This window comes from Drosophila grimshawi, unplaced genomic scaffold (genome assembly GCF_018153295.1).
Source record: "Drosophila grimshawi isolate 15287-2541.00 unplaced genomic scaffold, ASM1815329v1 contig_848, whole genome shotgun sequence".
NCBI classification, from domain to species: Eukaryota; Metazoa; Arthropoda; class Insecta; order Diptera; family Drosophilidae; genus Drosophila; species Drosophila grimshawi.
The window spans coordinates 11424214-11445588 of record NW_025063692.1 but is presented as its reverse complement, the minus strand read 5'-3'; the positions used below and the strand labels follow the sequence as shown (position 1 = coordinate 11445588).

The window sequence follows — 21375 nt, the reverse complement described above, 5'->3', positions numbered from 1 at the left end:
ATACTCTGCACTATAACGATTAATAAACAATTGACAAACTAGATATATATTTATATAGTAATATTATATACAGCGATTAATTTGAAGATTCTTAAATGAAATAATAAACCCCTTTAAGATCGCAAATCACATAATAAAAACATTGAATTCGGTAGTTTTTCGGTTTTTAATTGATGACGCTTATTAGCTAACGTTCATGTTATTATGAATGGAATTTGGAACATTATTGCAATACAATTCACATACATGAAATGCTTGTAACATAAAGACATTCGCTGAATGTACCCGTACATGATGCTTTTTAACTATACAGGAAAACAAAAAAAAAATAATAAAATATTTATAAAGTATTTTATGTGTTGTTTCAGGCTGATGATTATTATTGTTCTGCTCCTGCTCCTCCTCCTCGTTCTCTCTCTTTCTCTATTTCTGTCTCTCACTGTCTAGGACAAGTGTGATAAGATTTACGAGCCAACAATAATGTTGTTGATGGGAATGTGTATCAGTTTGACGAAGAATCCAATGAAACCCATAATGCAGAAACCAATCGCTGTGGCAATCGCAATCTTTTGGAATTCCTTGCGATCGGGCTTCGTGCAACGCTTAACCAAGCGGATCGAGTCCTTGGCGAAAGCGCGACCAGGTTCATCGAATTTCACAACTTTGTCCATGGTTAGAGATTTGTCCTGTGATATTTAGTATATGCGTCTCGAGCTGCAAGCAAAGATTTAAACAGATTTTAAGCAAATGTTAACCGATTTTAAGCAAGTTTACAGTTAACAGTAATATATGTCAAGCATGTTAGGGTATTATGTTAAATGTCAAACAATGTGGGCCAGCCAGCAGCACTTTCTCACACCAATTACAACAACAACACATGATGTCGATGTCGGCGTCGGCGTTAACGTCACGACGACGTGGCAGCCGACGACGACGACGACACTAAGGCAGCGACGACGGCAACGTCACAGGTGAAATTTGATTGTGTCGCTTCTGTGCTGATTAAAATGTGCCGCTGCATTTCCACAGATGAACTATTTGCTTATTTTTTTGTTTTATCTTTTAACATATTTATATTATTTATTGTTTTGCACAAGCGAAACATAATTGTGGCATCGCAAACAGTTTCCTATGCAGCTGCGGCAACAGTGCAAAATATATATGAAATCTTAAACTGTATTTATAAACTCCAGTGATTCTACACTAATTATTAATTGAAGTGTAATTTATCATTTAATTAAATAAATATTTTGTTGGAGCAATCCAAAAAGAAAATCACACGCACCTCCTCTTACTTTGAAAATTTCTAAACGAATGACCGCTTGCGCTGTTCGTGCGGCCTACAACGACACGAATTTGTTTTGACAACTGTCCACGTCAAGGTGTCAAAAAAAAACAGGGTTGCTTTGCGCAGTGTCGTTGTCAGATACATAAATATAGATGTCAGATGTCAGTGGCAACCAGTGTTGCCGTTTTGGCCTTTTATCGCATATTTCGCCGTCCATCTCTCTAACTAGAACATTGTTCCTTGTTTAATTCGATTTTGCCGGATAAATTAGCATTGCTATCCTTTCTTTCACAAATTTCATCGATCCCAATAAGGAATTTAAACAAAACAACCAACTTCGTTCTGATATGGCGACACATGATTAACATCATGCCTCAAATATTGTTAAAAATATTTTGATAGTAAATATAATCGATGATTTGGCGATAGTAGAGTTTGTTGCTGTTTGCAATGTACAATAATGTATAATAAAAGCTGCCTGAGAACTGTTGAAACCTCACAGGGACAGGAATGTCGTGTGCATAAATTGACACAGAGAATGTACTGTGTATATTTTTATAATTAAATTGTTAGTAAAATATTCATTTTCATCCAAACCAAGTAGATAATAATTTTAAAATTTTGCCGTGTACCATCAATTTTGGCCTTTTTTTGTTAGTCGACCGGAACGATTAATCGATTATGGGCAACTCTGTTTTGGTGGCAGCCATATTTAGGAAAATATCTATCAGCTGCCATAATTTGCAATCTTATTTTTCAGTCGGCATTTTACTTGTTATTGTACCCTATACTGTATATATATACATATATGTATATACAAGAATATCAAATTAATTTTATTCAAAACGAACAACACAAAGCATTATTTACACTTGACCCATTATCCGTTCCGATGTAAGTAAAGTGCGCGCTTTAAAAACCGTTTGTGGTTAATCAAACGGAAGGCAACAAGAACTTGAACAGAACTTAAAGCTTCGCATTAAAGTTTTGCACTTCTGTATCTTAGTCCGCAGCAAGCAATGAGTGCCCAGCCGAGTCCCTGCATGAATCCACAGCAGCAACAGCAGCCCACTGAGCAGGAAAAGGTAAGCCGACAAAATTGTTATGTGTATATAAATAAATATATATATGTATATGTGTGTGCGTGTGGGTGTATTTTAGGTTTACCAATGGATCAACGAGCTTACACATCCGGACACGCGAGAGACGGCATTGCTGGAGTTGAGCAAGAAGCGAGAAACCGATCTGGCACCGATGCTGTGGAATAGTTTTGGCACCACTTGCGCTTTGCTGCAGGAGATTGTTAATATTTATCCATCGATAACGCCACCCACGTTGACGGCCCATCAATCGAATCGAGTTTGCAATGCGCTAGCGTTGCTGCAGTGCGTCGCCTCACATCCGGAGACGCGAACAGCATTTTTGCAGGCCCAAATACCTTTGTATTTGTATCCATTTCTATCGACCATCTCGAAGACGCGACCATTTGAATATTTGCGTTTGACCAGTTTGGGTGTTATTGGTGCGCTGGTCAAGACCGATGAGCAGGAGGTGATCACATTTTTGTTAACGACTGAAATTGTACCGTTATGCCTTACGATCATGGACAGTGGATCGGAGTTGAGTAAAACGGTTGCCACATTTATCATACAGAAAATCCTGCTCGACGAATCCGGTTTGTCGTACATCTGTCAAACGTACGAACGGTTCTCGCATGTCGCCATCACACTGGTAAGCCACATAAAACAGAAGCTTTTAAGCTCTCTTTTTTAACATTCTACTGTCTCTCCATCGCTGTTATTCGGTGTCAAGGGCAAAATGGTAATACAGCTGTCAAAGGATCCGTGTGCGCGCCTGTTAAAGCATGTCGTACGCTGCTATCTACGCCTCTCTGACAATACACGGTTCGTCTAAGCAACATAATGACAACTCTGTTTTCATTTCATTAATTTGTCTCTCTCTCTCTCTCTCTCTCTCTGTCTCTTTTTCGGTTTGTTGTGCAGCGCACGCAAGGCACTTGGCCAGTGCTTGCCGGATCAGCTGCGTGATGGGACCTTTACGCAGTGTTTGCAAGATGATAAATCCACCAAGCAATGGCTACAGATGCTCATTAAAAATTTGGAGCCAGGCGCCCCACAGCCGCTGGGCGCCGATCCGCGTCAAATTGGCATGTCGCCATTGGGCCCCTGAGCCCTGTACTTTATCCGCCCCCCGCCACCCATAATATTGCACAGGCCGTATTAATCATAAAAATTTACAGTTTAGCTATAAGCATATCCCCACAACCACTTCCTTCCCGCCTTCCTTCCCGCCTTCCTTCCTTTCTTGTGCGAATCGTCTTAATCCGAATGCACACACACACACACACACACACATGCACATATATAAACATCATGTTTGAAACATTAGCGTATTAGGAAGATAGTTAGAACCCTAAAAAAAGATTGAAATAAATCAAGTAAGACAGGCGATCGTAGAATGCCGCACATTATTTACCCTTGCGGAGCCAAGTCAATCATCGTCCTCATCTAAATTTCGCAATTAATTACCAAAATAATAATAATAAAACCCGTTCGATTGTTCCTATGCTAAGATTAAGTAGTCCGATATCGATGAGATCTATACGCAAATAACAATGATGCAGATCTGATCACTAAGCATATATATATTTTTTTATGGAGTCGGAGTTGTCTCCCCCCAAATCGATATAAACTCCATGACAAAATTATAGGAACCACTGCAAGGGTAAATATATATACATATATATATATATATATATATATATATACATCGATATACATATATACAAAATACGAAACAAAACACAAAAGAACCCAAACAAATCGTTTCAACTCGTTTTGCTTTCAACGCAATTAATTTACAAATGGAATAGTAATTTAAGCTGATAACTAACATATACAAATATTACTAATTGATTGTAATTTAAAATAAAAATTGTAAATTCGAACTTGAGAAGAGTTTGCGTCGTTTAAATTTATTGCGTTTTGGAATACCTGAAAGGCTATATTACGCCCAACTCCTCCCAGCAGCTTAAAGCAAATTGTTAAGTTTTGTTGCTTTATTTAACAATCAAATAATTAAATTTATTTTCGGACACATACATATAAACATGTATATACAAACAAGATGAATTACAACATTACAAATACACATTTAATAAAGTTGTACAGTTAACAGCTAAGGGCAAAAAAATATACAACTACCACTTCCATCACTCAATACTTCCAGAGGGATTGCATGTGTGTGTGTGTGTGTTTGTGTGAGTGTTTGTGAGTGTGTGTGTGTGTGTGTGTATGTGTCTGGAAGAAATCCACAAACATATACGCAAATATATGGATATATATATATATGGATATATATCACATCGAAGATCTGCATCTTCTTCGATTTTCTTTGTTTCAAAAACTGCAACTTTTTTTTTGGCCCCATCGCTGAGAGCCTGTCCAAAAAACAACAACAATTCATTCACTTTTCCAACTCGCTAACTCGAACTTACACAACATATTAGATGAATTGACTCGAATTGAACTCGTTCCATAGAAGTCATTCAAATTCAAATATGTTATATTACAATAAATTGGTTTCGCTCTTGGAAATATACGAAAATTGAAAATTGTGAAATGCACCAAGAAAATGCCACAGAAAATGAATAACTTAAAAATAGAATTTACAAATGTTGTTTACGTTGAAATTGGAAAAATTATTTGGGAGCGCATTTAAATTTGGAAATTCTCGAAACGCAGCAGCGAGATGCATTCGGAAATTGCGAGCCATCACTGAAGATGTGAACAAAGAGTGACTTCAAGCACAACTGGCAACTGGTGCAATCCACTTCGACAGTTCTGCACGAGACCCATCGCTCTTTGGATTGGGTTGGCAGACAACACAAAAAAATTTTCGTTTTTTTTTTTTGTTTTACTGCTGACGATCAGCTGGGCCAGCAACGGCGGACGCACGTCGTCCTATTTCGGCCTTACAATTGACATCCAAACACATCGATTGCGATCCGATCGGCGGTCCCTGCAACTGGGGCAGCATGCACATCTGGTCGAGCAGCTCGAAGCCGCTGCGCCAAATTAACAGATTGGCGCGCAACCGTAACTTGTTGTGATTCTTGATCAGATGCTTCTCCATGGCGAAGCCCTGGCGGGCGCAGGCAAAATCGCAGGCACGCTGTCGCAGCACCGGGCAAATATCATTGTTGCCATCGCCCACATAAAAGACATGATCGTATCGTATATTATACCGTAAATCCTGCTCGATGACAAAGTGTTCCAGCACGCGACCCTTGCACAAATTGCTGGCGCTCAATTTACAATCAGTTTGCTGGTGATGCGGACGCACCAACAGCTGACCGGTCGGACTGAACTCGGCCGGATTGGTGAAGATGCCGGTGAAGCAGTCCAATAGATTGTGGGCACGTAGCCATTCATCAATGAAAATGCTGTTCGAATCACTGATGATGATCAAATCAAAGTTGAGCTTCTTGTGCAAATGCTTGATGAGCCGTACAAATCCCGGCACTTCGGGTATGCACCGTATGACGTCACGAATGCGAGACTCGGTTACTTGTTGCACATGCAGCAAACGGAACACCTCGGACATATATTGTGTCCAGCAATCGTTCTCCATTAGATCGGTGAGGGCACTGGACCCAATTAGATGGCTGGGCAACAAGTCGCGGACAACAGTGTCCGTATTTTGTGAGACAATTGTGTGGTCAAAATCGAAAGCAGCCAAACGACGGCGTTGCTGCTTGCCAAGGCCACAAGTGTGGGCGACGGCTGCAGCGGACGACGTGGATGCGCTCGACATTGCTACGCGCGCGCTGCTCTTGCAGTTCCCAATGCCCGATTGGCAATGCAGTTATCGCATTCGCCCACCGCTCGCCAATGCTGAGTTCTGTTTGGTGTGTTTGTATGTATGTATTCGATTTTGTTTAGCTTTGTGCATAAGCTTTATGCCCATGAGCTTTATGTGTGTCGGCCAGTGTTGCCAGCCCGTTTGGATTTTGAGAAACTTTTAATGCGGCGCTTGAAACGCTTTCTTTGATATTTGTGCATCGACAATAGTCGATAAGCTTCCAATGTGTATCGATTGCATGCGTATTATTAATAGCGGATGTGCGCGCTGTTCGTTGTTTCGATGGTTTTTTTCGATTCGTTTTACAGCAAATAAATAAATGCAATATTAAGTAATATCTCACAGGAACAATATATGGGTAAACTTTACTTTTACTATTATTTGCACTTCTTTGAGCCTACATTAGATTGTTAGTTAGCTGTAATAGCATACCAAATATCGTCAAATCGTATATTCGTAGCAGCGAGATATCGATGTATCGATATAATATAAGCATCCCTGCATTTTCATTTCCATTTCGTCGTGACGAGTACGGTAGTGTTATATTCCAAGCGAAAAAGAAAAAAACACTGGCAGACAGCGAGCAGGGCATACATTTAATAATGAATTGTTAAAACGATAGGTGCGCGCCGAATCAGTTTGCGTATGTTGATTCGACAAGTTAAATAATTAACAATTACCAATTATTTTTATAACAAATTTATGCGTCGTCGTCTTCTGCTGCTGCTCAATCGTTAAAAGTGCGTGGAAAAGTGTACGAAACCAATACACGGAAAGTGGGACAACCGAGCGCTGCGCTTGAAGATGTATGTGTACTCTGTGTATGTGTGTGTGTGTAGTGTGTATGGTTCTGTGTATGGTGTGTGTGTGTAGAGTGTGTGTGCTTGCGTGTGTGTATGTGTGTGCTTGCGTGTGTGTATGTGTGTGTGTGCGAGACGAGTACAAGTACGGATAATTTGTACCGACGACCACAGCAGTCGTCTCAGTCAATGTTTTTTCTTGTATATTAAATAAATTGTACGAAAAAGTGCAACGAAATGTTTACAAAGTGTGCAAATAAAAACAAAACATGTTTTATGTCTTAACACACCGACAAAGACACGCGCACACAATTACACACGCGAATTGCATGCAAAGAGAAGGCGCTCAACTTCTACTCCTCCATCTTCTTTTGTCTGACGATTTGCCGCATGGTGAGTTTATTGCCTGCCTGCCTCTCTGCCTGCCAGCCAGCTAGCCTGCTGTTGTTGTTGGGTCAGTTTTCGGCGTCTTTTGCTATGTAGCATCGTTTTTCTGTTATTTTCTTCTTCTTTTTTTTTTTTCTTTCGCTGGTATTTTATTTTTTATTTGCACTCTTTGTATTTGTTGTTGCCTTAGCGGCTGTTGTTAATATATAGTTGCTGTCGCCGTTAGTTGCGCGGGGGGCTCCTCACCAATGCAGATGCATATAAAAATGTATATAGCTATATGTGTGTGTGTGTGTACATTGTGCATAAGTACATATGTATTTTTCTCCATGCAGCGGCACGGGCGATTGCCTTTTATGCTGGTGTTGGTGCGTGTGTGTGTGTGTGTATGAGCGCGCGCTTGTCTGTGCATGTATGTGTGTGTGTGTCTGTGGTGAATTTTTAAGCTCGGGCCCCTGGTGAATTTGGCAGTGTTGCCAACACATACACCACGTCGCAGTCGCCGTCGTCGTTGTCATTGTTGTTGGCGTCGCTGTTGCTGTAGTAGTGCGTACCAATGTGGCGCGGTTTTCTCAATTTCTGCCCGCCGACAAAAGACAGCTGTGTGCCGCGCATGTTTCCACGCCGCTAACCGAGCGTATTATTATTAACTAACAACGTACATATTAGCAAACCTTGCTATTGCTCCCCATCCCCCCTATTAGGGTGCGTTACTGTTTACGGGGCATTTCTCAGACCAAAATATTCCCTGAAATAAACAAAATATATAATTAAATTGGCTTGGCTAATTTTTAAATAAATAAATAATACAAAAGATAAAATGCGTTATGCTTGTCTCTCTTGCCTTGCCGGCTTGTAATTGTCATTGGCATTGAAATCTTTGCTTACTTTTACAAAATGATTGTTTTTGTAAAACGAAAACAAACCAATACTACGCATACTTGGCTAGAGTTAATTATCTTGCGTATGTATATATGTATGTAATTGCTTCTAATCACGGGCTCTTTTTCAATAGCGATGCAGATGCACTCAGGCACTGACAACGAAAGAGAGAGAGAACGACAAAGTAAGAGAACAACGACAGCATAGTTTATTTAAATTATTGTATGGATTATTGAGATTCCGATTGAGACCCTTCTCAGCAGTATAAAAAAAAAGAATGTATACAAGGAGCAATTTTGTTGCTTTGCGTCGCTTGCATATATAAAACATATACACCACATATGCTGCATGTGAGTGTGTGTAAGTGTGAGTGTTAGTGTAAACTGAGTTCGCTCTTAGCATTTGGCGTCAAGCGAGCGCGTTGCTGCTGCACTTATATATATATATTTATTTGTATAAACTCCGCCCGCGCTCAAAAAGAGAGCGAGAGAGAGGAAGAGAGCGAGAGAGAGAGAAAGAGACAGATGCATGCGGACGAGAAAAGACAATCACTTTCCCTCTTCCACATATCAAAATCTTCTTGAATTAAAACCATGCATTTCTCCTGGCTGCTGTATGCTGTTCTCAGAGTTTCTGGTTTTTTAGTTTTCTCAGCTGAATTTTTGTGTTGTGCTCGCCACCAAATGCTGCAAATGCAACAAGGTATCCAGCTGATCCAGCTCTGACTCCCAATGGGCATTTTCATTTCATTCTGTTGCGTTTTTAAAGCGGCAAAAAGTGATGCACTAGGTTTGACGGTTAGACTAAGAAGATTTATTCAATGTATTCTTAAGTTAAGGTATCGAGCGCAGTATCGATATTTTCTGTTGTTGACATTAGTAATCGGAATGTTGTATTGATCTTTTACATATTTTCAACACATTCAAATGCTTATAATTTGTGTGTGTTATTATAAAATAAATTCATGTGAATGTTGACAAATTTGAAAAGCAATCAATTTTTCAAACGAATAAGTGCATTTTCTAGTTGGACTAACTCAGTGTTAAATCTTGAGAAATGAGACAAAACCATCGATTGTAAATCGATTAATTATAAGTAATAAAAAAATATATATATTTAAAATGATTAACAAGAATTAAATTTTATCGTTTTGCAGGTAGCAGCAGTAACTGCGTTTGGTTTGGTGGAGATAAAGGAATAAAGCAATGAATGATTTACGCCAGCAGCAGGTACAGGTACAGGTAGCAGCTACATCATCCTCAGTCAGCCTGGCAGCAGCACCACTCTGCTCCAATAGCAGCTCCACAAGCAGCAGCAGCAGTAACAACAGCAACAGCTCAAGCGCCAGCGTCAGTCCGCGTTCCAGTTCCAATTCGAATTCGAGCATCGGTTCGAACGGTAAGGCAGTCATAACGACAACGACGACGGCAACGACAAGCAACAACAACAGCAGCATCAGCAGCAGCATCAGCAGCAGCAATCAGCGGCAGCAGCAACAACAGGAGGAGGAGGACGAGGAGCAGCAGATAGTGAGCAGCTCCACATCATCGCCGGCACAGCAGCAACAGCAACGACAACAATTGAATGTGTCGACAACAGCAGCAGCAACACATCGCCACTATCAACAGCAGCACCAGCAGCAACAACAACATCAGCAGCAGCAACATCAACAACAGCAACTGTTGCATCCTGTGGGTCAAATAACCAGCACCACAGCATCGCCGCCGCAGCATAGACTGCGCGACGATGCGCAGCTGCCAAATAGCCCCAGCAGCAACAACAACAGCAGCAGCAGCAGTAGCAGCACAGCAGCAACAATGGTCGCCACATCGATAGATGTTAATGGAGAGGAGAAGAACAACAGCAGCAATAGTAACAGTAATAGCAGCAGCAGCAGTAGCAGCAACAACAGCAGCAGCGCCGTAGTAGGAGGAGCAAAGGGCGGCAGCAGTAGTAGCCATAAGCTGATCCTAAAGCTGTCCAAGCACAACACGGCCAGCAATACAAGCGAATCTCTAACGGGCAACGATGAGCGACGCGTTGAACCGCTGCGCATACAATTGTCCACACAGTTGCCAACAACAACAGCATCAACGACAACAACAGCAGCAGCGGCAGCTGTTGCAGCCACAGCTAGCCAAATGGGTCAGCAGCAGGCGGCGGCAGCAGCAGTGGTGCCGAAGCTAACAATAAGACCGATAAAATCACAAGATGTTGCTGCCGCCGTCAATTCGGATGCATCCTCATCATCGTGTTCGTCTTCGTCGTGTGCCGATGACGAGCAGCTGCCGCACATTGTGCCCAAGCTAACGATACGCGCAGCTAACGAGGAGCGTGTCAGCAGTGTGGTGCCCAAGCTCATAATTAAAATGCCCGATGCTGGTGGAGGTGGAGGTGGCGGAGAAGCTAACAATTGTATCAGTCCATTAAAGTCGAGTATGGCGGCAGGCGGTAGCGGCACTGGTAGCCCAGCCCTGCCCAAGCTGACCATTAAGACGACCAAATTGGATGGCAGCGGTGGTGAGACGCAGTTAATTAGCTGCAGTTTATCGCTGGCATCGGCACCCAGCTCCTCCGCCAGCAGCAGCAGCAGCTCCTCCTACTCCTCCTCATCTGGCTGTGAACAGCCGGTCGCGATGCCGCCCACCGTGCCCAAGCTGATGATTAAAACAACGCAGGCGGGCAGCAGTTGCATCAGCAGCAGCAGCAGCCAGGAGCAACATCAACAGCAGCAGCAACAAATACCAAAGTTAACCATAAAAACGGGTGGCAATCAAGAGCATCAACAGCAGCAGCAGCAGGCACAGCATACGGTTATCATGACGCTCGACACGAGGAATGCACAAAGTATTCCCAAACTGACCATCAAGACCAAGTCCATTGAGCTGGAAGATGAGCTGCAGCAGCAGCAGCAACAGGAGCAACAACAGCAGCAGCAGCAGGTGCCCAAGCTAACTATCAAATCGAGCAACTGCAGCGAGCAGCAGCAACAACAGCAGCAGCCGATGCTCAAGCTGACCATTAAGAATCTATGTTCGCCCAAGCACAAGGTACGCGCTGTGCTTGAGGAGAAGGTGCTGACGTCCAAGCTGACGCTGACCAATGGTGGCGACAACAGCGACTATCCAGATGCAACAGCAGCCACAGCTGCAGCAGCGGCCACAGTGGATAGCGATACGGATGAGCTGCGTCGCAATTCCGATGATATGGACATTGATGATGCCTTATCCAAGGAGCATGATCCAAAAATCTTTCACAATTTACCGCCAGCAACGAGTAGCAGCAGCAGCAGCAATAGCAATGGCATTGTTGCACAGCAGCAGCAGCAGCAGCACAATATTGTTGATACGGTCGATCTGACTTCATCGCCCTCGCCGGGTTCCTCGCCAGCGCACGCCGTCAACAGCAACTATGCAACAGAAGCAACGGCAGCCGCAGCAGCAACAACAACAGCATCATCAGTAGCAGCAACAGCAACAAATCGCAGCTTGTCCGCAGCGCAATCGCAAAATTTATTGCTTGAATGTCTGCGCAATAATAGCAGCAGCAACAGCAGCAATCCCGCCTCGCCCAACTCCAATATATTGCTCAGTCAGCTAACGGCGCCGCCGAAAAGTTTCAGCAGCAGCAGCAACAACAACAGCAGCAGCAGCAGCAATTTGACAACTGCTGCAAAATATCCACAGCTAACTGAACGCCTAATGGCGAATGGAGCTGCAACAGCAGCAGCAGCATCAACAACAACAACAACAAGCATCGTCACAGCAGCCACAACAGAGCCCATTATCGATTCCATTGAGATACTGGATACGCCCGAGGGCAGTCCACATCCACATCCGCATCCGCATACACATTCACAGCTGATGATGATGCCCCATATGCAAAGTGCCTACGAGTCGGAGACAGCAACGACGCTGCCGCCAATACAACAACAGCAACAACCACCAGCACCGCTGAGCAATCATGTCAACCATATTAATCATAATCTGAATCTAAATTTAAATCACAAGCTAGACAATCAGCAACAATCGCATCAGCAGCAGCAACTCAAAACCGATGAGATTCACTTGAAGCGACAGCAGCAACACCATCATCAGCAACACCTACAAACCGAGGCAGAATCTCCCAGTGGCGTAAGTAATCCTTGCATTCAATTTGGGGCTTCAGTGATATAGCTATTTATCTTTAAATATAGCTCTTAATCCTTTCGATGATTAACAAAAAAAAAAAAAAAAAATTTAAATTACAATAAAAGTGTCAAACTCTGTCGGGGTACTTGGAAAACGAATTCGATTCTATAGCAAATATATTATCTTATATTCTTGATCCAGCCGATTCCATGTAGTTACAATGCCATATAGGAACAATATATCATATAGGAACGATAATGATAACGATAGTTCGATTGATCAGTATTTGTATGAAATGAAAATTATGTCAATCAAAAAGAAATATTTATTAAGGATTTATTTTACAATTGATTACTTACAAATTTATTTATTCAGTCAGAAGACTAGTTACACAGCAAAGAAATGGTAATTTTAAGTAAATTTGGTTCAAGACGAGTTGAACTTTAAATAAGAGCATAACTTGAACTAAGATTAATCATTTTGCATTGCTATGTGTATTGCAGTTGCCGCCGAATAAACAGCGGCGAACGGACAACAATGAAAATGATCAGCAGACGCACAATTGCAGCAGCAATGACACGGCAGCAACAGCTGCTGTTGCAGCAGCAGCAGCAGCTGCAACAACGCCACAACAACAACAGCAGCCAACGCATCGCAGCCGCAAACAGAAACACGAGCGAATACTCAACACAGAGCTGGAGGAGCCGCAACAGCAACAACTTCATCAGCAGCAACAGAAGCATCTGCAGTTGCTGCATGTGGAGCAAGCGCTCAACAATGGCACATTGCTGCTAGACGACGAGGAATTGGTGGATTCATCAGCAACAGCAGCAACAACAACAACAGTAGCAGCATCCGTAGCAGCCTTCGCGGCAAAGCAGCGGGGCGTCCTTGTCGCTGAATTGGGGCTGTCAGTAGGTGGCAGTGGCAAACGGCGTGGACGCCCCAAACGCAATGCAAATGAGACAACAACGCCAGCAGCAACAGCAGCAGGATCAGCAATATCACCAGCGACACCAACAACAGCAGAGCGGCACGATGCCAAGGTGGAAAGTGCGGTGAAGTCGCGACGGGTGCAGTTGCTGCGCAAGCGGCTGGCCATCGATATGGTTAGTGCGGAACAGCCGGATCTGTTAATACCGGCGGCGGTGTCGGCGGCACGGACAAACGACCTGATGCCGTCTATGCATCAAATGGATGCCACGGAGCTGATGGCAGCGCTCGCAACACCAGCAGCAACAAGCGGAACACCAGCAGCAACAACGCCGCGACGCAACGAGCAGCGGCCGATGCGTGCCACACGACGCAGTGCAGCAACGCCAACGGTGGCAACACCAGCAAAAAAAACTAGCAAACGTCAAAGCAAAGCTGCTGCTGCTGCAGCAGCTGCAGCCGCAGCCGCTGCTGCGGTAGCTGCAACTTTAACGGCTGTGGCTGCTGCTGCTAAAGCTGACCGGGATGCGGCTGTGTTTTTGTATCATTTCGATGGCGCTGCCAACGATGCGGAGAGCAACAACACCAGCAGCAGCGGCAGCAATAATAATAACAACAATAACAACAACAACAGCAGCAGCAACAACAACAATAGCATGGCCTATGCTCTGGCAGCACAGATCGATCTGACCATGTGCTCATCCTCCTCATCTACAAGCAATGGCAGCGCGACAACAGCAACAGCTACTGTTGCTGCAACGGCGGCGGCGGCGGCAGGGGCAGACGCAACATCTGCATCGATTGGCAGCACATGCTCAATGCTGCCGCCAACAAGCATATTATCGTCATCGGATCCGCTGCCGGATGTCATATTTCAGCCCAATGATTTCTCATCGATTATGGCCACACAGCAGCTGCGCAACAACAACAACAGCAACAGCAACAATAGCAATACCAACAGCATCAGCGGTGGCAGCCAGCATGACTCCCATGACGAGGATAACTACAGCACACTGCTGGACAACTCGGGCGGTAAGTATTATATCAATCAACAATCAATCATCAGTCAGTCAAATCATTCGCTTAACCAATGCCTACGTTTCGATTACAGATGAATCCTCGCAGCAGGCCAACAACAACAGCATTTTGGGCGCCTTTGCCGGCAGCAGTCCAACGGTGGTGCCCACAGTTCCGACACGTGGCCGGGGACGTGGTCGCGGCTCCAGAGGCGGCGCCGGCGGCTCATCGCGTACCGGCAGCAACAATGCCAATTCGGCGCAGCCACGTGTGCCACGTATGAGTCGCGGTGCCAGCGCCGTTGCTAAAGCCATTGCCCTCAGTCGGCCACGTTGCGTTGGCGGACTCAAGCATCAGCCCGATCCGGATCGCATCAAGGGTTTCTTCAGTCCGGTAAGTCTATAATCTATAAAAATAATATAAATGTATACCTTTTCTCCAAAACTGGTACGGTTGGAAATGTGATTGTTTTTGATTTGTTGTTGGTTGGTTTATTTATAGAACTTGTTCGCCTTGTTGCACACATTTTCTCGTTTATATAATAATAATTATTAGAGCTATGCATATTTTTGGATGCTAAGCCCAACTATAATTATTTGTTTTAATATTATTATTCGTAATACTATTAAAATGATCATTATTATTATTAGTATTATTAATTTTGCCGCATAGAGTAATCACTCGTCGGCGTTGAAAGCTTTTCTCTTTCTCTGCTTATTGCTATGATTCATTCAAAGGATGCCGCGCTGTCTGCTCTATGGCGCGTGCACGTGTGTGTGTGTGTGTGTGTGTGTGTGTGTGCTCTTGTATTGTAAGTTAATTTTGCTCTTCTTTGTGTGCATTAATTGTTTTTTTTTTTGTTTTTGTATTTTCCTCCACTGTATTTACTACTGCAACTTGTTTATGTTTTGTTACGTAAATGTTGCTCACAAGCACAAGCAAAAGCAACCAGCTACACACACACACCCACACACTCCCGCCCACATACACACACACACACACAGGCATGCAAATTACGCATACATGCATACATAGCTAGTACAACAGTGTTGTGTCGTAATTAAAATCAGAGGCGTGCGCGCGCTGGCTGCATTCATTGCCAACAGCTACCAAAAACGCATACGATTGCAACAATAGCAATAACAATAACAACAAGAACAACAGCACGCGACACCGCAGTCAGCAGTAGCAGCGGCAGTGCAGCGCAGCGCAGCAGCACTTTGCTTTTGCTTTGTCGTCGTTGTCTCTTCACCTGTAATTTTAATCAGCTGAATATTGTCGTACTTGTTTTTTTTTGCTCACGCTCTCATTAGTGCTGCGTCTGTAGGCAGCGACGCTCCAAGCCATCTTCACCACACCTGCTGCGTCGCTGCTCTTTGGCAGAGAGAGAAAGAGAGAGAGAGAGCGTCGCATGTGCTCTTTTTTGGCTGGCGGGTTCCCCACAGTTGAATTTCTTTTTTTGTGTATATTTTTTTTTCTTGCATGCTGGCAATGCTGTTACACAGCGCTCTCTTAATTTGTTGCGCTGTGCTCTCTTTCGAATACTCTGCTCTCGCTCAACCAACCTCTCTTAACTAATTAGGACGCTGGCGCTGCCGGCTAACAAAATGAATGCATAAATTCAAATTTAAATTTACAATTAGTATTATAATAAAAATAATGTGTGTGGTTGTTGTTGTTATTGCAGTCACCCCAGGTATTGAGGAGGACACACGCATGAGTGCCGATCTGAACAACAGCAATCAATCGGTGACCAGCATGGAGCCCCCACTGACGCCACAAAAGTGAGTTATATTTTTTGTTTTTGCTGTGAGTGGTATTTAAAATCACAAAAATTATAACATAGGCAACCGGACTTCCTTAACAACGAGGAGTCGCAATCTTCGATGCAGAGCAGCATCAGTTTAATGGACTCAAATCAGGGTCAATCATCTGTGGATGCCATAATCGGTTCGGCGCTCAAACGTCCAAAGAAGAAGAAAATGGAGATTTGTGTGGCCGAAGAGTAAGTTTCCCCCCTCTCTCTCTCTCTCTCTCTCTCTCTCTCTATCTTTATCTCGCTATTTCTTTCGCTCTGTCCTCTAACACAACTTTCGCTTTTGCAGCACGGACTTTAATGCGGCGACCATAGCGGAATATGATTGGCCACCGCCCAAAGGCTGTTGTCCGTCAAAGAATCGCGATACGTTCATGATCCAGGAGCAGGTTGCACTCTATTTGGGCATTACGAGTTTCAAGCGTAAATACCCGGATTTGCCGCGTCGCGCCGTTGACATGGAGGAGCGCAACTGGCTGCAGGAGAAGGGATTGGTCAGCGAGAAAATGTGCGATTTGGGCATAACAGCCGTTTGGGCATCGGACATACTGGACATCATGTATACCGATTTCCATGAGAAGTACGAGGAGTACAAGGAGTACATACGCCAAAAGCATCTGCGCGACATCGAGGCCAAGCAGAAGGCGCTCGGACTCACCGTTGGCAATGGGCGTGGCCTGCAAGCGCGTGATCGCGCAATGCTCTCCACCAGCAAATGGAACGGCTACTTTAACAAGACGTAAGTGGAAGCAAAGTTTTTACTACCTGTATTTAATGTATCCTAGTCTGGTTCCTTTTGGGAGAATAAACTAGGTGTGAAGTGTCAATAGATACAAGTGACAATAAATACAACATATAATAAATGAATACATTTGCAAGTAGGAAATCTCAGTGCAGACTCAAATTGTTTGGCACATTTAGGTGCGAGTTGCATAAAATGAAGACAAATTTAATTTCTCTACTGATTTTTTGTTTTCAAAAGTTAAGATTTGATTAAAGACTGACAAACTGAGCTATCAAATGATATTAAATAGGCCAAGGACATGGCAAACAGTGCTTGAGAATTATCTCCCATTCTGTGTTAGTGTTAGTTTGAAGATCAAGGAATAAAATTTAAAATTTAAATTAACAATTGCATAGCTACATCAATTGAACGGTCTCATAACTGGCCTTAAAGCGATATTGGGTATAAAGTAAGTTAGTAGAAAGTTCTAGTTAAGTTCCTAAAGTTAATTATTAGGCCTGGTACGGAGCAGAGAGTGCACAGAAGGAAATCACACATTTCACTGGAATGATGAAAATCAGTTAAATTTAGTCATCAACATGAACTAAAAAAAAGGCAGTAATGCATCATGCTGCTTGCCACCAGCATGTTATTGGCCTCATAGATGCCAAATCAGTTCTGTTTCACATCAGCTTGTGTTCTTCTGTTTCTTATTTCTCGACAGTCGCAAGGAGGAGCGTTTGGCGTGCTTGGATCTGCAAACGTTCACAATGAATTTGCCGGTGGCACGAGAAGCGCCCAGTTCAACACTTTTGCATCGCTCCATCGCGAATACGGTGCGAATGGCGGCGCTGGCTGAGGATATGCCGGCGCCACCATTTCTACTGGCACCGCGCACCTTTGATGCCGCCTATCAGCGTCTAGATTATGCTTATCCGCTGGCTCTGGTGCCCGGCCAATTTGCGTCCAACTATCGACAGCTAACGCCCGCCCAGCTGAGGTAAGTTCCGTTGCAAATAATAATTAATCAAAAACATAACCGAAATACAATTAAAATTTTATTCCATTTGATTTTGCAGAGCATATCCGCTAAACACAGCGCTGGAGAAGCCGCAGAAGAAGCTAACAGCGCTGCAACTCGATGCCGCTGCTGCTGCTATTAAGGAGGAGCAGCTGCAACAGCCACGGCCATCATCGAAGTTGTTGTCGACGGCGCTGGCGTTGCGACGTCAGCAGCGTGTGCGACAGCAACTCGATGCTGCTGCTGCTGTTGTTAAGGAGGAGCAGCAGCAACAGTCGCAACAACAGCAACAGCAGCCGCCATCATCAAAATTGTTGGATACCTCGTTGGCGTTGCGACGTCATCCGCGTGTGCGACAGCAGCCCATGCGCAACAGCAATGATCCGGCCAAAATGTGTGCTGGCGGGTACTCCAGCGCCAGCAGCAGCAGCGACGCCAGCAGCAGTGATTCTGTAAGCATTTCAATTAAAAAAAAAACAGGAGATACCGTTGCAGTCGGGTGTATCCGACTGTGAAATCCTTTTATAGAATAAGTAATATCAGCTTATAATATGTTTCCAAGAAATATCGATCTTCGAAGGAGATTTTTAGTAATTTACCGTCTGAGTTTCCCTATAAGATTGTGGTAAATATAGGCTTTTGTTAACTTTGCGGGACTGGGCGGGACTGGACGGATTTTGGAAGGGCTTCCTTCGTAACCTTCTTTCCAAAGTTTGGTAACTTGTAGCTCCTAAATTACGCCCTTTGAATTGTGGAAGATCGACCTTAATCGATTTCATAGCCTCGAATTACTAAAATTTTCTACACTTTGTCTGACACGGGCACAGACCAGTATATATTCCATGTTTTAAGTCTACATCTATACAGACAGCATGTACAAAACCAATATACTATTTTACCTTCGATATCAATGTATGAAAACAACACATGCAAACGCAAAGCTAACATTTTTTTTTTATTTATATAGGATAGCGATGGTGACAGCGACAGCGATAGCAGCTGCAGCAGCAGCAGCGCCAGCAGAAGCAGCAGTGGCAGCAGCAGTTCAATGAATTCCAACAGCGAGGCTGAGCTGCAGAAGCGAGAACAGCAGGATGCCAGACTGTCGTCCAATTGCGGCGTCTGTCGCCGTAGTCAGCATCGCAATGCGAGAAATATGCCCGAGGCTTATATACGCTGCTATAGCTGCCGGCGCAGAGGTAAGTGTGCAATTGAGGTGAATTCGCGTTGCATAATGCATAAGAATCATTTGTGGTAAATTCACCTCAGCTAATGTTGCCAGATTGCACGAAGTGTTGAATGAACAAACTACGGTGAATTTCAATATTGTGCAATTTGGCAACACTAATTTGGTTCATTTTGTTATTTTGCTTGAGTTGATATTTAATAAGGGAAATTGTTTTGCTTTGCTTTGCAGTGCATCCCAGTTGCATTGAGATGCCGCAACGAATGGTTGGACGGGTGCGGAACTACAATTGGCAGTGTGCCGAATGCAAATGTTGCATCAAGTGTCGCAGCAGCCAACAGCCGGGCAAGATGCTCTACTGTGAGCAATGCGATCGCGGCTATCACATCTACTGCCTCGGTGTCAAAACTGTGCCCGAAGGTGAGGTGTACCTTAATTTATAATTAATTTATAGTTTATAAAATATATATCCATAGGTCGCTGGAGTTGCGAGCGTTGCTCGATTTGTATGCGCTGCGGCGCCACACGTCCAGAGGGACTGCCACAGACGGCAGCGCTGCAATTGCAATCGGCATCAATGTTTCTGTTATCGCCCAGTGGCGGAAGCAACGGTAACGGCAACATCAGCGACAAGACAATCGTCAAGCCGCCGGTCAAGCACAAAAAGGTCAAGTGGATGAACGAGTATCGCATCGATCATATAACCCAACTGCGCGAACACTGCACCATGCTCTGTGTGCCCTGTGCCCGTGCCAAGCCCGCCAAGCGCCAAACGCCACCAAGAACGCCCAGCAGCAGCAGCTGCAGCAGCAGCAGCAGCAACAACAGCAGCAGCAATGCCGCTGCCTGTACGCAATCGTCGCCAGCATCTCAAGCCGCATCAGTCCAGTTGCAGTTGACCTCAGCGTCGTCGTCATCATCGCTGCATTATTCCATCAATGGTGGCGACAGATGCACAACTACTACAACAACCACAACAACAGCGGCGGCAGCAACACCTGCACTCAGTCCAAAGTCATGCAGCAGTAGCAGTAGTGGCAATAGTAGCAGTGCCAATGGCAGTGGTGCAATTTTAATGGCGCCACCGCTTGCAGCTGAGGCGGCGAATGCAACGGGCGGTGCAACAATGCCGTACAACAACAACAACAGCAGCAACTCTGGAAAACGGATGCCAGTCGGCATCAATAAAAGTCATCCGGATATGGCAACGATGCAGTGCAGCAGCTTTAATCGTAACAGCAATGAGGATGCTGCTGCAGCTAACAATTACAACAACTCAGCAGCAGCAACAACAACAATAATAACACAGGCAACAACAGCAGCAGCAACAACAACAACAACAGCAGCAGCTTCAACAACAGCAACAACAATTGGCATAGCACCGCCGCCGGTTGTTGCCTGAGTGGGGGTTATACGTTATTGTGCCAAGCGCACTTTAACGGACTTGTAGTAAGCGCGGGACGCGGCAGCAACAGCAGCAGCAGCAACAGCACCAGTAGCAGCAAAAGCTTCTGCAGCAGCAGCAACAGCAGCAGATGCAGTAGCTACGGCAACAGCAGCAAAATCTGCCCCAAGCCCCCCTGCAACACATACCGGCTCCCGCCCAGCCCACTTCCTATCACAGCACCAATACAAACACACACACACACACACACACAAACACACACGTGCATAGTATTAACAAGCAAAAATATATTAAAAACTAAAACACAAAAAGCTATTGTATATGTATGCGGCGGTTTGGCGTATGTTAATAACTAAACATTATTATTATTATTATTACTATTATTGTATTTTTTTTTTTTTTTTGTCCAATGGTTTTATATTCATAAATATAACTTATGCTTAAAATAATGTTACTTAAGCAGGCAAGAATTGCAAGATTCTGCCAAAATTATATTACGAATTAAACGTATATGACATGACAACAACAACAAAACCAACAAACAACAACAACAAATGATCAACAGACAACAAAATCGATGTACGCTTCTGCGCCTAAATTGAATTGTTGATATTAGCATCTAAGCTACAATACACACACACACACACATTCACTTTCATTAGCTCCATTATAGTTAAATTTTTGGTTTGTCCACACTTTTTTTGTGTCCGTTTTAACGTTTGACAATATGCCATTTTTTTTTGCATCAGCTGTCGACACATGTTTTTACCGTTGCAGACGCTGTGTACTGTATATGTTTGTAATTAATAACACTGTCGTCTCTGTCTCTCACACTCTGTTCCCCATCCAACACACAAACACAACCACACCCACACAAACACACCCACACACACACCGTGTTT

The 21375-nt window shown here is 43.9% G+C and overlaps 4 protein-coding genes across 4 annotated transcripts; 2 read left to right on the top strand and 2 right to left on the bottom strand.

The window, feature by feature from the left end:
• Positions 1-147: 147 nt before the first annotated feature.
• On the bottom strand, positions 148-1367 carry LOC122322837 (protein transport protein Sec61 gamma-2 subunit). Its single transcript, XM_043216172.1, has 2 exons — positions 1286-1367; positions 148-714 (listed from the first exon to the last, which is right to left on the bottom strand). The coding sequence occupies exon 2, from the start codon at positions 669-671 to the stop codon at positions 465-467; it is 207 nt and encodes a 68-aa protein (XP_043072107.1). The 5' UTR covers positions 672-714; positions 1286-1367; the 3' UTR covers positions 148-464.
• Positions 1368-1986: 619 nt separating this feature from the next.
• LOC6566056 (CCR4-NOT transcription complex subunit 9) lies at positions 1987-4067 on the top strand. The gene is made up of 5 exons (XM_001992500.2): positions 1987-2182; positions 2295-2373; positions 2450-3019; positions 3101-3192; positions 3292-4067. The coding sequence occupies exons 1-5, from the start codon at positions 2097-2099 to the stop codon at positions 3476-3478; spliced, it is 1014 nt and encodes a 337-aa protein (XP_001992536.2). The 5' UTR covers positions 1987-2096; the 3' UTR covers positions 3479-4067.
• Positions 4068-4357: 290 nt separating this feature from the next.
• LOC6566055 (pyridoxal phosphate phosphatase PHOSPHO2) lies at positions 4358-6594 on the bottom strand. Its single transcript, XM_001992499.2, has one exon. The coding sequence runs from the start codon at positions 6122-6124 to the stop codon at positions 5225-5227; it is 900 nt and encodes a 299-aa protein (XP_001992535.1). The 5' UTR covers positions 6125-6594; the 3' UTR covers positions 4358-5224.
• Positions 6595-7061: 467 nt separating this feature from the next.
• LOC6566054 (supporter of activation of yellow protein) lies at positions 7062-21342 on the top strand. The gene is given in 14 exon segments (XM_032738615.2): positions 7062-7365; positions 9398-9701; positions 9801-12374; positions 12875-14336; positions 14416-14714; positions 16009-16018; positions 16021-16105; positions 16168-16326; positions 16427-16876; positions 17586-17861; positions 17941-18334; positions 18850-19081; positions 19300-19488; positions 19545-21342. Coding segments are annotated over 13 exon segments (7311 nt in total). The 5' UTR covers positions 7062-7365; positions 9398-9446; the 3' UTR covers positions 20471-21342.
• The last annotated feature ends 33 nt before the right edge of the window (positions 21343-21375 follow it).